Source organism: Frieseomelitta varia, unplaced genomic scaffold, assembly GCF_011392965.1.
Source record: "Frieseomelitta varia isolate USP_RPSP 00005682 unplaced genomic scaffold, Fvar_1.2 scaffold_759, whole genome shotgun sequence".
In the NCBI taxonomy this organism is placed as follows: domain Eukaryota; kingdom Metazoa; phylum Arthropoda; class Insecta; order Hymenoptera; family Apidae; genus Frieseomelitta; species Frieseomelitta varia.
The window spans coordinates 32,285-48,025 of NW_025110544.1; the positions used below are offsets into that span (position 1 = coordinate 32,285).

The window sequence follows — 15,741 nt, forward strand, 5'->3', positions numbered from 1 at the left end:
TATATATATATATATACATATATATATATATATATATATATATATATATATATATATATATATATATATATATATATATATATTTTATATATTTTATATATATATATATATTTTATATATTTTCTATATATATATATATATATATATATATATATATATATATATATATATATATATATATATCGGTCTGGCCGTGAAACGGATCAATTACGAGACATTTACATTGTAATATTAAAGGTGTAGCCATTTAATTGCGACTGTGTCGACAGTGGTGCGCTGAAGAAAACCCGAGAAACGAGTTTTTGTTCATTCATTAGATGACAATGACGAAATGTCTACAAAAAGAGATGCCTTTGTAGAAAAAGAAACGGGCGACTTTGTTGTACCACCAGACTCATACGCAATTTTTCTCGTTCTCTTTTTTTTTGCATTTTTTTTTTTAATATAAAATGTACACCTACTTCGTTTTATTATTGCTATTCGTCGCGATAGATTAACTTATAATCTAAAATTTGTACATCTGCGGTTTTACTGTTTACATCACACGTTGCCGATGACAATGATAGATGATGATGATGTAAAGATTGTCTCAGACGTGCTCGATGATGTGCAACCAAAGGAGAAAAACGAAATGAAAATGAAAAAAAGAAAACTGTGTTTCTATTTCTACAGATTGCTTCTTCGTTCGAAAGGCTTTTTTTTTTATCGTAATAATTGTGGTATTATCACGAACCTAATCTTTGATTCGACCTGATAAAACAACGCTCTCAAACATTCGCCGAGAAACAATAGAAACGTATAAACTCATGGATCAGCTCTACTCACTCAAATGGAATAAAATTGCGAATCACGTGTTTATAAATGCAAATATTTTCTCCTCGCGTAGCATAGACTTCTTTTTTTCCAGTTAACAAGTTTTCGAATCTATCGTTGATCACACTTTATCGAGCAGAGACCAGTCAGAGATCCAATCAATCAGCAAAGAAGCACAAAGGACAAACGATTTCCCTGTGTTCGTTTTTTTCTTCGTCGAGCCAACGACTATGTCTCACTGTATTTGCTATTGTCGGACATAGCATAGTCTTCCTTGTTTTCTACCTATCTTCAGCTAGGTTTTCCAGGCGGTCCATGGCTGGGTGGAGAAGGTCCATGTGAATGAAGGTTATGATTACTTGTCAAACTGGACATTGTGGGCTGGTACATCGAAGTCATGTAATTGCTCGACGACTGTGGCACTGACCTGAAACGTATCAAAACTCCACCTACTTTTCACAGAAAAGAATATAACTATATATTTCACTCGGTCGTATATATTTCCAATCCTAAGTTTTATTTAAATCTGATATTTATTTTTTATTTATCTGATGAATCTCAGATGAAAAACATGATAGATGATACATTTTTATTTTCTATATATATTAAGGAATATTGCTTGGTGTAATATTAAGACGTTAAAAATTATATTAAATTGTATTAAATGTGTACTAAATCAAATTATATTACATATGTAATTGTATTCCTTTTTAACCGTAAAGTGACATTAAAATTAAAAAAAGAAAAAATGTAGGAAGTTTTATCTATTTTCAAATAAATTTATATTTTTGAATTATACGTTATTCGATCATTTTTTACCTTGGTACTCCACGCAGAGGATCTGGTGTAACGGACGAATTCCTGACCACACCAGAATTACTAGTCGGTGCCGGAGACACTATATTACTAGGCTGCCCTTGGTGGTATGCGCTCCCAGCTGGACTGTGTCTGTTCACAATAATTTGAGAAAAACAAACTTGCAGCTTCAGTATGTGTGATATCAGGTAGAGGACAGATACGTTACCTGATCGTTGGACTTGGCTGGGGTGCAACCAACGATGTCCTGTGCTGGTACTGTGAGAGTGAAGCTGCAGCAGGAGGTGATGGATCCGGAGGCAGGCCATTTTCCAGTGTTGTAGAATGATTACTGGAGCTTGAGTGAGGCATGTATGTGTTGTTTACTCGCGGTTCCCTACTCACTCTTGGAACAGGGGCTGCAGCTCCTGGTGGGACTTCGGGATGTGGGACATTGGGATGCGATGGGTTGACTGTTGGATGTATGTTGTTCACTATAATTTAAGAAGATTGATTTTTGGGATGATGATTAGAAGAAATGAATATGGAAAAGTGAAATAAATTACCTGGATGGGTACTAGGCTGAGTCGTCAGAGGAATTGCAAGTCTAGCGTTCACAGCCAATAAGTGATCTCTCCTCTGCAGAAGACTATTTACATGTTCCTCTAATCTAAGATTTTCTGCTCTCAATTGGTGAAGACACGAAAGTAAAGAAGCGACTGTAAAAGGAATTTTACATTCTGTTTTAATCCGTACAAGTGTTAGTGAATCAAACATGAACTAGAAAGCAACACATATTTAGCATTTTAGTTAAATATTTTTAATATATAAACTTACTGTTACAAAAAAGATGCAGTAAAAAAAAGAAAAAAAAAAAAAAAAATGAAAATCCCCGATTTCACCCGATTTTACCAAACCCGTATGACTGAAAGCATGTTTTTNAAAAAAAAAAAAAAACAAACAAACAAACAGTATTTCTTTTCAATGCTTTTGTATTATATTTGCCTTCACCAATTTCTCTTTTTTTTTTTTTTTTTTTTTTCAAACAATCTTCCATTATCAATGATATTCTATTTCTTTTTTTCTTCTTCTTGCTTCTTTTCACAAAAGCTGATTTTAGTCACTCAGCAAGAATTTATGCTGCAGGATTGAAAGGATTGGCGGAAGTAACATGTGTATTATATAATATAATATATTGTCACAGTTTGCTCGTCCCATAAGGTATCTCATTCTTATCTCATTTGTTTAGATCCTAAGCTACTGCCTGCTTTCACGTCGTCTCTTAAATTACGCGCTCCCTCAAGAACTCGCACGTATCAGATACACTCGCAAACAGTGGTTGCAGCGTTTTTATCACTCGATATACTTCAATGTTTGTTGACGTGCTTTCCAACTCCTTTTCCGCGGATTCTTTGACTTTTCTGACGAATGAAATTCACTTTATAGAGTGGGAGGATTCCTCAACTTCCGGTTCTTTCATTCTCTTCGAACTTTGCACGTATTTTACACTGTTATATTATTGTTATATGTACAATATAAAAATAATACAACCTCTCTCTATCTCTATCTCTAAACGTTTCATCGTGACTTTGGAATTCTTCAAGATCCCGGAAGTTGCGTTAAAAAACGATGCAACCGTCATTACGTGTAGAGTAAAGTGAATGGAAACAAACGTTTCTTCACTTCCTTCTCGCAAGCCATTTCAAGTTACAAGCTGGTATTTCGACAACACAAAGAAACAACACAAAGATCGAACCCCGGCGAACTGTTTCATCTCTTCTTTTCGTTCTTGTCATTTCTTCTTCTCCTCTTTTCTTTTCTTTTCTTTTTTTTTTTCTTTTTTTTTCTTTAATCTTACTTACATCGAACTAATTAATTGATAGATGCGTTATTGTCACGTGCGTCAGAGTGGCCATCGACACCGTCACTGAAGAGAAAATATACAATTCCTCCTCGTTCAACTATTGGAACTTATTTTTTTTAAAAAAAATACCGCTAGTGTCAGTCCAGTGGCGCTGGTTTTCTCTTTCTTGGAAGTTATCAATTCGATTAAAAATTGAACTCGATCGAGATCCGATAAAGATTTCGTTGAAACATTGGTAGATAAATTTCATTATTCGTATAAACGAAGATTGTCAATTGGAATCGGGCGAATTAAAAATTGCGCCGAGCACAATTCGATGAATCATATATTTTTTTTTTTTTTTTTTCGAGATACTTTCGAGAATCACTGATTATATTACCATATGACGTAAAGTGATGCTTCAATGTCGCAACTGGTGTACTTGTGATTTTTTTCTAAATTTATTCAGTTGGCAGTTCATAATGTTCGTGATTGATTTTTTAAATATTCTCACTTCGTACTTTCGTATTTAAAGAGATGCACCTGGCGCTTAGTTTATAAGCTATACACGGCTTCTTAAATCCTAAACGATCTAAACGAAATGCTAAAACTGTCGAGGATCGACTAGGCCACGGTGACGATGAACACCCTGATCGATAGTTCTCCACGAGAGTTCACGATGATCGTTGAAGTATGTTCCATAAAAAAAACGCAGCTAAACTAGGGAAACTAGATTAATCGTAATCGAGAGCCTCGACGATTCGTCTTTCATTTTTTTTTTTCCTATTTTAACATTCAATGGAAGAATTAGGGTAAAAGTCGTGGTTATTTCTTACTTATCAATTTATGAAACAATTTTCTCAAATTTCTCAAATTTTTCTTTTTTAACTAGCATCGGCGATTAGTATCGAAATGTACAGAAAGTTGCAGTACAAGTCGGACCACAATTACCAAAATTTCTTTGCGAGAAACACGATTCTCTCACAGATTGGAATCTGTATTGAAGAAAATGCTAGATTTAGAAATAATAATAAATCAATCGACTCGTAGAACCTGCGGCATTTAATTATGTTTAAATTGCTGAATGTATGAAGAAGAGCGAAGAAAACTTGCCAACTTGGAAACTTTTCATTTCTTCAATGCGACTCGATAAATTAATCGTTTTTATTTCAAAAAGAGTTCAGAAATTTGCGAATTTTTTTAAAATATGTAAGTACCATTTTCTAAGAAATAATAAATTTAACTGGTTGATTCGCTTATCATGATTTTCTGCCCATCAGAGGTGTCACGTTTTCGAGGGAAAATTTGCAACTGGCGAACCGCCGAGGCTTGCAAGTTTCGACAAATGTGACTAACTGTAAATTAGTTTAGGATTGTGGACGCAGCAGGACGTTTCGTTAAATTAGACGAGATCTGGCTCCGAGAGATGACTCCATATTTGTTTCTTTTTTTTTTCTTTTTTTTTAGAAAAAGCTTAGCTTTAGCTTGGTCCTAGGATAGTTTCGCTACAGATATGCTGGAATTTTGTCGTTCCTCTTTCACTTGTCTCGATGAGAATAAATTCCCTTCGCTCGTTCTCCTTTCACGAACAATCGTCGAATTAAAATTCTCAGTGACTCAAAAAAAAAAAAACAAAATTTCGAGGTCTCAGAATTTGTCGGTCTTTTTCGAAAAAGATTGCAAACGAAAAACTTGAAAACCGCGACGTGAGAAACTTTACGAAATAAAAAAAAAAAAAAAAAAAGAAAGAAAGAAGAAAACGCGACGATTGTAACTTTCTTAAAGTAAAAGATAATTTACACTTCGAAAACATTTACACATCGTGACATTTTTCGAGATATGTTGCGTTCGTCGCCAAGTAATTTCCCGCAAATCTAAATCTCACAGTTTTTGTCAATTGTTTTCTCGCATCTCGGCGAGAATTCAGCGATTGAATTTGTCCGAAAATTTCTTCTTCCGAGAAGAACACGTGAAATGAAAGTCACAGCGCGTAAACAATGGTGTCTATGAGCGATCGTGAGCGAGACAAAGCGTTAAGTCTTAAGATAATTCTCTTAGCGTTGTCGGCTAAATCAGAATTCGTTCGATCTGGACAAATTCTTACGAGCTGACTGATATTTTCCCTCCTGCTGTTTAGTAAAACGCACACAAAGAAAGAAAGAAAAAAAAAAGTGTCGTGGCTTCTTTTCTCTTTGGATTCACAAGAAGCCACAATCCTCAACTGGTACACCACACTGAGGGTCTCTTCAATTTTCCATCGCAATTTAATTTCTATTCTCTCATCTCGAATTTATCCCCTTCCCCTCCCCTTTTACAAATCCACATCGTTTAAAAATCGTTTTGCACGAAAGCGAAAGTAAAACGTACAAAGTTCAAGACAATTTCAATTTAGAGAAACTGGAAGAAACGCAGCAGAGTTTTCGGCAATTCCTTTTGTCTGTTATTTGAACGAAGCTTCTATTTTTTTTTTTTTTTTTTTCATTTCTTGTCAGTCTGCCACGTTTCTCCCGTCGAGAAGTACAAAAGAATAAATTTTTCACCGGCACACAACAGTCGAGACGCGATCTTTGAGCGATCTAATCAGTTCTGTACATGCGTTAATTACAATAATCAAGTATTTATCGAATGCGTTGATACAATCAAGTTTCGCAATCAGACGAGAAAAATTGAAAAACTTCTTCACTCGCCTACCAGTTGAAGATTTAAATATTAAACTCGGCGCAATCTTCCCTTTTGCATCTCTTGCTCCACTCACGCTGCGTGCATTTATCGTAAGAAAACGAAAAAAAAAAGATACAGTGGAATGATCGATAAAGAAGAAGAAGAAAAAAAAGAAAATGCTAGAAGATCGAGTAAAATCGTTCTAAAATCGCTTAAAGAGAGAAAGAAGAAAAAAAAAACGTATAAAAACCCTGAACATCCGCCCTGTTCTTCGCGACAACGCGAAACTAAAATCTTTCTTTCTCTTATCATCGTTTCCTTTTTCTGTGAAACGTGCGTTCAAAATTTAATAAAAAAAAAAAAAGGAAGTAAAAAGAGAGGGGGGAAAAAGTGTTTCGAGTAGCCAGAGCCACTCGAGTGACTGTCCGTTCTCACGTAAATCGAAATTTCGCTGGCGATTCTATGGTGTGTTTATGGTGCACGCGCCAACGACGGTGGCAGTAAAACGCGATTAATTATTGTATTATGCGGTCGAGTGCCAGCGCGCTACGATGATCTCACCCTTCGTTTCTTCGTTCGTTTTCAACCATAAATCCGCGAACTATTCAGTAATTGCTTGTAGTATACCACGTGTTATTATTTCAGTATTACACGCACGCAATATGTAAACTTGTTTCTTTCGATTTTTCGACGAACGACACAGTTCGAAAAAAGTAGAGTTTCTCCAGGAGAAACGAGAACTTCGATGTTAATTTGTTGATTAAAAAACAACGCAAATTAAACTAGCATCATATAAAATTCGTATTCAAGGTAAAATTTGTAAAAATTCATAGTAAATGCGACGCGGTGTCGCGCGAATCGGGAACAGCAACGTGATTCCTTTCTAAGCCCCCTTCGAATTCTGAAGATCGACGAGCAATCTCTCGGTATGCAGTTGAAAAATTCAGTAAGAATTACTTGTTGAATAAAGTTGCACAAGTTTGCATAAAGACTGCAAATGATTTGCTTTTTATATTATATAAAATATTATGTATAATATATTACTATATTATAATAATTATAAATATAATATAAATTATAATATAGTACTAATATAAATAATAATATTATAATATATTACTATATTACAATAATTATAAATATAATATAAATTATAATATAGTACTAATATTATATAAATTATAATATTATAATATCTTATATTATTATATATTATATTATACATATAATATTCAATAGCGGGAAGAGACTACTGAACTCAAACATTGGGTAATTAATAATTAGATTCAGCAGAAAAAAAACAACAGAAACGAAGGGTCTCGAAGATCACCGAGAATGAACATGATACAATGTGCAATGAAATGGTATGATAACAATAAAACGTCTCTCTCTCTCAAGTCGTGCATCCACGTGTCCAATCAAGAGGAGCAAATCACGTTTTCCTTTCCTAGCCACTTGCTGGATTGTTGGCGCCCCTTGACGTGTCAAAATATTATACTTCTTCTTCTTTTTTTCTTTTCTTTTAATTTCTTCGTGGCCGTTGGTTGTTTATGATGTTACACCTCCGCGTTGGAATCGCGTGGATGATAATTTATCGCCGATATCTTAAAACCAGTTTGATGCAAAGACGTCGTCCGAGACGAGAGAACCAGATTTCTCGCACGGTGACACTGTCAACTGCTAGGCGTCCTAATTCGATATGGCTGCCTCCAATAAGGACGCTCGTTGCACTCGGGAAATCAACAGGGAAAAATTTCAAATGTTCTGTGAACCAGACTGTGTACTTTTATGCAAAATTTATGTTCTCGCTCAATGGAATGGAAATTAAATACAAATACTTGTTTCGTCCGCTAGGGAGTAACGCTCTTTGTGCACGTTTTTTATAAAATATAATAAAAATACACAGTCTACATTCGTGGATAATTAAAGACAGAGCTTGCAGAGCTCGATCAACTCTTTGAAATTCAAATAAATATCATTTGCAATCCGGTGAAAAATTTGAGAATCTTACTCTCTACAGACTCTCAGGTGCGAAAGACTCTAAATTCCAAAGTTATTACATTTTACTATCCGAGTTGAGATGAATGAAACCAGAGCCGAATATTGTTGTACAGTCTGCGTAGATTTCTCAAATTTGTCCGCCGGGTGAACGTGAAGTGAAGTGAATTTCTTTCGGTAGTAAGTGCTCCCTGAACTTCCCGAGTGGCGTCTGGTTCTCTTGGGACCGGAAGTCATCGTTGTGGAGGCTGAAGGTCCATTCTGACTGCGGTTAAACCTGAGCGGGTTTCGACTTGCCGACGACCAGCATTATCTTTTGCAGGAACTTCGTGATTCTTACTGTAAAAGCAACAATTACACGGAATTAGCATCGTTAATATATCCCGAATAGTGCATTCTTCAGTGAGATAGATGATTAGTTAAAGTTTCAGTCTTGATGTGGAGTCGTCAAATCGTAAATCGACAATTATATATTAGATGAAAGACAATTATCGACAATTATGTATATAAAAGATAAAAGTACATTGTTTTGCACAATCGTCCAGACTTCTTCAAAAGTTTTCTTTTAACTTTATCTTTATTTTTGATCTTTAATCTTATCACGTGTATATTTACGTACAGTAATATGTATTTTGTATATGTAATTAATAATATTAATTATATTAATATTATAATATTTTAATATTAATATTAATTGTATTAATATTATAATATTTTAATATTAATATTAATTGTATTAATATTATAATATTTTAATATTAATATTAATTGTATTATGTTAATATTATAATATTTTAATATTAATATTAATTTTATTAATTATGTTAATATTATAATATTTCAATATTAATATTAATTTGATTAATTATGTTAATATTATAATATTTTAATATTAATATTAATTGTATTAATTATATAATAATAATTATATTATATTATATATTAATTATGTTATTATAATGTGCGTGTATTTTGATAATACATTTCTACGAATTGAAAAGATCGATTAATTATTGGTTTGACGACACCACGATCGACTAATTCAAGCTGGAAGAGTCAGCGGTCGGACTTTGATTTCGATTTTATCAGTTAATCAAAATTTGTACTTGGGTGCACCGTACATAAGGACCACTGTTACGAGTTAGTGTGCGTGGTGCTGATCATGTGAATGCAGCATGCAAACATAAATTTGAACAATGTTTGAGCAAACGTAATCTAAATACTCGTCAAACTTGACATAAAACTACGATACGTATGAAATATATTATTACATTTCAAAATATAATAATAATAAAATATATTATTCAATGTAAATATAATATTAAATACAATAATAAAATATGTTATTATATTTTAAAATATAATAATAAAATATAATATATCATTGTATTATATATAATTACATTATAACGCAAACTATACGTAGAAACAATATGAGAATCTTCATCTAAACGAAATGAGAAACCAAGAAGAAATAAAAAAAGAAAATGTAGACGAATATTTGCTTAAACGATTCAAATTTTGATTAGCGACGTGAACATGAAAATCGTAATGCAACAAAGACTACGCAAGATGACTATGTCTTGATATTAATAATCCAGAAAAAAAAAAAAAAAAAAAAAAAAAAATGAAAATCCCCGATTTCACCCGATTTTACCAAACCCGTATGACTGAAAGCATGTTTTTCATTGCCGTACACTCACTATCAAAGTGCTGGGCTTGTTCCATCAGAAACTGACTTCCTTGTTCCCATTGCCTCTCTAAAAGTTGGTCGAGCGTTTGGGGTATTGCTCCACTGCCTAAAGCACCAGTACTGGTTGTGCTAGCGCCCGAGCTATTGTTTGTGTTAGTATTGGTAGTAGTATTAAAAACTGAAGAAAATGATGTGGGCGGTGCACCTGATTGATTGGATCGTATCTATAAAATATGTATCATTGTTAAAACGCAAAATCTCGAAATACCTGCTATATTTTATTTTCAAGACACCTACAGATGCAATTACTCGACTATGTAGCTGCGGACCAACTAAATTCGTTGTGGAATTATTAGCTTCCGTAAAAATAGAATGTGCTTCGAGTTCTTGGGAGAGAGTATCAGACATTTTTTGTGCCATCGTGGATGTCGGGTTCAACTGATTTCCGAGCATATGTGGTGCACTAACTCCATTCTGAAATCTGATATTACTACAAATTAGAATATGTACAATAATATAAAACATTTATGGCAATCGTCTGTGATTCTTACAGTTTCACATCCTTTTCCTCTTTTGGGTTCGTAAGCGTCGGAGTAGTGGATGCAGAAGGTGTTGGCGTCGTTGAAGCTGCACTGGTTCCTTTTCTTTTCCTCCTTCCTGGTCCACTACTGCTCATACTCTCAGAACCGGGACTGCTGGGTGGAGATTCCTTGACAGTAGGGCCCATAGTGTTTGCAGATACAGAACCAATGTTACTAAAATGACCACTACAAAGTGTTGGTCCTTGGATAATGGATGATACAGGTGCAACAGTTACAGCAGGTGGAGGAGTTTGATGATTACTTCTTCCTCCTCGCTTAGACGTTGTTACTACTGCATTGCTAGATACTGACGTTACCACGGATGAAGCTGCTGATTGAGATTGCTGCTGATGCTGTTGCATCTGTGACTGTGGCAGTGCTGGTTGACTATTTGATGATCCACGTTTTAGTTTGCGAGGCTTTTCTTGTTTATCTGACGATTGAGAACTGAGAAAGCAACGAAACGTAAATTTAATTTATTTTGTCGCATTGATTAACTGCTTTTTTTCTGCGGCCTTGAAACTAAGAATACTTGAGAAATTTCGGAAAGTTGATTCTTTACGCAAAATTTGAAATAATATTAACCGCTATTTATTCCTTTCACGTTACTCCTTTCCTTCGTTCATTGCCCTTGAGGCTCTTTGAAGTAGAAAAAACCAACATAACCTCAAAGTGCCCGTAAAGACGAATTAGAGGACAAACAAAATCACAGTAAACATTCACAATAACTTTTCTTCAGAAGTTTACAATTTACATCACACAAAGATAAAATAAAAAATTGTTCTGAATACATTTTTGCACTCGTGCAATTCGTAATTCGTTGCAAACGTTTTCCAATCGCCACGATGTTCTCCGGTGATTTTAAACAACAGAGTCGCATCCTCGATGAAACGATATTTTGCATAGTACCATAAATCCACATACAACAAGATTTTTTCTACCTGAATATATTTACGAAACGCAAGAAGAGGTTAAAAACAAAGAGGCTTGTTTATCCACCTAATCAGCCATTTTGATATCTTCCGTTTTGGCGCGCATTTGAAATTATTCGTATTAATCTAAAGAATTTCCCGATTATTTTCCCTCTGTATTCCAATTACATACACGTATTACGAATACAATTACGTAACAATGATATTAATTCAACGAGAATGATAATAATTATGAACATTATTAATAATGTGGATGAAATACCAGCACCAAAATTTGAATTCAAACTTACCGAGACCTCTTAATAGGAGCTTCTTCCGCGATAAATCTTTCGGAATTTGACATAGCACTTGTTCTGGATTGTGTGGTGGCTGCGGTAGTTATGATACTCTGTTGCAATTGTTGGTAAAGCGTTGGGGCACTCGTCACCACGCTCTGTACAGTACTAGATAATGATGTTGCGGTTAATGGAACAGATACGACTATACTGTTTGATGTGGTTGTCGGTGACTGAGTAACAATCGATGATTGAGACTGCGTTACTGCCATTATCACAGGTGTGGTAGTCACTTCGGTAGTGACTGGAGTGCTCGACGATGACTGCAGGGGGCTCTCCACCTTTAACTTAATAAGAAAATTTCGAAATATAAATCATATGGAGCACAAGCTTCTTAATGAAAATTACATGAATTCTTAGTTACTTTCTTCGATTTTTCTGGCTCCGTGGTTGTGCTTAAGCTTGTCGCTTCAGTTATAGTTGTCTGTACATTATTGCTCGATACAGCTTGCTGTACAACAGAACTTACAGCAATTACAACCGAACCGCTAGCTTCGGAACTCACCGATTGGTTTGAATTTTCATTTCCTATTACCGTTGGCGTTCGCGCTCCTGTCTTTCTTTTTTTACTGTGGCTCGATGTTTTATTTGATGACGAAGAGTTCGATTTTGTTTGTCCACTATTTTTATGGCCGGAGCTCGAGTTTGATCCGGATTTAATGGTAGCAGCCACCGCAGCAGTAGTGGACGTGGTACCATCATGTCCGAACACACTCTCCGATTGGGTGACGATTGTTTCTACGAAGTTTGAAGTGGTGAATTTACTGGAATTTGTGGTGTTGTCTTTGGGTGTATTACGGCCGCTACTGCTTTTGTCGTCAGCAACGCCATTTATTTCTAGACTTGGACTAGTATTCGATTTGTTTTTAGAATTTGTAGCAGATTTGGAACTTGAACTCTTTCGTTTACCACTTGACGAAGATTTTATCGGGGTCTCTGCTTCCTTTTCAGGAGACGAGTCTGACGAACCATTATCAGCAGGTATTGGTTTGTAAGGTGGTATTGTTTTTACGTTACCACCTTTTTTCTGCAAGTGAAACGATCAAATTGTTATTGGAAATCAATTGATTCCGATTTTAATGAAATTTGGTTTCAAACAGTATCAGACACACACCAATTTCGAATAATGATGCTGACAATATCCACAGTATTTAACATTATCTAGATAATTGCCAGCTTCTTCGCAGAGCAACCCAAGAGCCTGAGCGCAAGTAACATGAAATTGCTGCCTGCAGCCAGTCTTGTTGCACTGCATACAGGCTCCTACATTTGCTCTACTGCCTCTTCCTTGTTCTTCACAAATGTAACATGACTGTAATAATCACATTACATATACTTCATATTAAATAATCATTACCAAATGTACATTTTACTTTGGGAAGTTTTTACCTTACTAAATCTCTCCGATGGTATCAATTGCAAAATAATTGGCTCCATCGTTGTCACGTTACCAAACCTAACTTCAGGTATGTACAGAGCACATACCACATGTGCCCAGCCAGCCTGATCAGTCCTTTTAAGAGCTCCATCTCGGCTTGGACACAACTCACAACGCTGCAAAGGAATTTAACAATTACGTGACTAATGTAATCTTGGAATCAATCACGTGACTATTGCACGAAGCAATAAGAATTTTAAAACTTACTACACGAGCACTACGTTCCTGTGACTCACATTTCCTGCAATACCATGGTCCCGTGGGTACCGTAACAATACCGTAACAAGCTGCAACAACATTGGAATGTAACATCATAATCTCATACTTTTAATCTAATTGCAATTTAAAGCAGTTAAAGGATGAAGAGTGATAGACAAACCTTGGTGTACAGCAACAGTACAACCTTGACCATCACAATACACTAGTGGATTTTCAGTCCAACCCCTCTCGTCAGAACACACGCAGCACCCTCCAAGCATCTCCTTCATGCTGTGTTCCAAGCAATTCGGAAGACGAGACTAGCATGAGGAGCTAGGCGAGCCGTAAGCGGAGATGTATTGCGAGGTAACCTCGCTTTCGTAATTGCATCCTGGCGATGTGTGATTTTTGGCTTTTTTTTCCTAAACTGTTCCTCTCGAAGCTCGTGGACACGCGTGACGCATTCAACGGTGAATCGTGGCTTGGAATGCACGACTGCACGTTGTCCGTTGCCCGCACGATTCCACACCGTGGAAACACGAAGCACCGAGACCGAGGCGCTTCCAGAGTACCGTACACTGCCTGTTCTTTAAAGAAATACCGTTTCGAAACGTGATCGGACAGTTTGTTATTTACAACGGCGCTCTATTTGTTTCGTTGGTCAGCCATCTTATTTTGTAGTGGCGCCTGGCGTGCGCACGCGCAACCTCGCGCTCTGCCGCGAAAATGGAAGAGCGCGTTCGAAAATCGGACAACGATCAACTTTTTCTGCAACACGAAGTGCAAATAATTACTCCCAGCTCGACGATAGAAATTTCTGCTTCCTCTCGTTGGCAAGTATTCAAGTGTTCAAGTGTAAATCATCACAGGTTTTTCTTCATTCGTTCACAGATTTTTAAGTGTTTTCACTACGCTCGGCACTAACTTCTTTTTCTTTCATGTTCTAAATTTCAGAGTACAAGAAGTATAAGACTAGAAAGAACGTAAGAATAATAAAAAAAAATAAAAAAAAAAAATACTTCGAAGAGATTCGAATTCCAGTATTGACCAATCAGAGGCCTAGCGCACGGCTTTAACCTGATACCTTCCAAGAATTTACACTCGAGTAACGTGGGCCCATTCAACGACGTAATCGTGATGTAACCAAAAATATTGAGTTGCAAGATATTTTTATCAACATAAACAAATCGTGCAATTAATCGCGACATACATAGGTAAACTACAGTAAAATAAATCGCCAGTCTACCTCAAGTGAAAAAATAAACTATTCGATGAAATAAAAAATACGGTAAAGTAGATTTCTAATTCATTGACAACTTCGTTCTCAAAGGATATCGGTAGGAAGAATGGAATCGAATAACGATCAATATATCCTTGAATGGGCGAATGACGCTCATCTGTCTGAGATTTTGTCTCTTTTACATGAAAATTTCGACAAAGAGGAGACAATGTTGAAAAGTCTGAGAGACAATAATTCGTTGACAACCGAGGACGAAGAAATAATGAGAATCGACCACGAGCAACTTATACGAGCGATTTTTGCTTTCTCACCGTGCATCGTAGCGATCGAAAAATCGTCGGGGAAAATTGTCGGGGTAAATCTGATGATAGTCAGTGGAAATTCGAAATGTAACGACGGCGTTGATGGCGTTTCCGCAGCGTTCACCAACAACCCGCCAAAAAATAAATTAATGAAACGATATTTTAATTATTTATCTGAGATCGGTGAGAAGGCTGATTTGTACGGAAGGTATCCGAACTGCAAAAAGGCAGTGGAGTTTTACGCGGTTGCTGTGAACAAAGATCACCGTAGACAAGGACTTTCAAGATCATTGATGGCGGCGGGAATTTCCTCTGCAAAAGATACGATGCAGGACGTCGGATTCATATTCGGAGTCTATACATCGTTGTATTCGAAAAAGGCGGCGGAGAAACTTGGCCTGAAAAGCATCATGGACGTAGATCTGTTGCATTACAAGGACGATGATGGCCAACCTATTTTCCAAGACACTCCGCCGCATAACGTTGTTTCTGTGATGGTCTTGCAACTTGCTTGAGATTCTCCAGACACCTTTTTTTCATTCTACAAAAAGATATAAACATGTATATTTTCGACAGAAAGAAATACACGATGCCAAAATCGAATGTTTTATACCTTTTATTTGTTATTCCTAGTTTAAGGATAATGAAGAATATACGCTGTGTGTAGCGCAGTAATGATTAATAAAAAATAACGAATATATATTGTCAATAAACGTTATTTATCTAGGACATGTTATTTAGATAGTTTTTGTACTGAATATTAAATTAACTTAATTTTGTGTTAAATAATTTATTTTACTATATTTCAGTCATCAATTAATTTAAAGAAATTATGTTCCACACTAGAATTTACTAGTTATTAATTGTTGTCTATCATGTATGTAGATATAAAGATATATCTTTTACCTGTGG

General features: G+C 35.6%; 2 protein-coding genes across 4 annotated transcripts; one reads left to right on the plus strand and one right to left on the minus strand.

Moving 5' to 3' along the window:
• Window positions 1-400: 400 nt before the first annotated feature.
• LOC122535727 (protein AF-10-like) lies at window positions 401-14,003 on the minus strand. 3 transcript variants are annotated; one of them, XM_043667501.1, is made up of 13 exons: window positions 13,469-14,003; window positions 13,297-13,376; window positions 13,041-13,205; window positions 12,766-12,963; window positions 12,016-12,678; window positions 11,607-11,938; window positions 10,355-10,831; window positions 10,101-10,284; window positions 9,814-10,027; window positions 2,175-2,327; window positions 1,838-2,102; window positions 1,633-1,761; window positions 401-1,262 (listed from the first exon to the last, which is right to left on the minus strand). In XM_043667501.1, exons 1-13 carry the CDS (start codon window positions 13,575-13,577, stop codon window positions 1,169-1,171), a joined length of 3,063 nt encoding a protein of 1,020 aa, XP_043523436.1. In that variant the 5' UTR covers window positions 13,578-14,003; the 3' UTR covers window positions 401-1,168. The 3 variants fall into 3 exon arrangements, with proteins under 3 accessions (XP_043523436.1, XP_043523435.1, XP_043523434.1); XM_043667500.1 differs by having other exon boundaries at window positions 401-1,265; window positions 13,469-14,002; XM_043667499.1 differs by having other exon boundaries at window positions 401-1,240; window positions 13,469-14,000.
• Window positions 14,004-14,308: 305 nt separating this feature from the next.
• LOC122535736 lies at window positions 14,309-15,432 on the plus strand. The gene has a single exon (XM_043667520.1). It carries the CDS (start codon window positions 14,634-14,636, stop codon window positions 15,342-15,344), a length of 711 nt encoding a protein of 236 aa, XP_043523455.1. The 5' UTR covers window positions 14,309-14,633; the 3' UTR covers window positions 15,345-15,432.
• Window positions 15,433-15,741: the final 309 nt, after the last annotated feature.

Coding starts and splice junctions, on each gene's coding strand:
- LOC122535727 (XM_043667499.1), bottom strand. CDS start 13,577: ATGAAGGAGATGCTTGGAGGGTGCTGCGTGTGTTCTGACGAGAGGGGT. Junction 13,377..13,468: donor TACTGTTGCTGTACACCAAG/GTTTGTCTATCA, acceptor ATGTTGTTGCAG/CTTGTTACGGTATTGTTACG. Junction 1,241..1,632: donor CCTCTGCGTGGAGTACCAAG/GTAAAAAATGAT, acceptor GATACGTTTCAG/GTCAGTGCCACAGTCGTCGA.
- LOC122535736 (XM_043667520.1), top strand. CDS start 14,634: ATGGAATCGAATAACGATCAATATATCCTTGAATGGGCGAATGACGCT.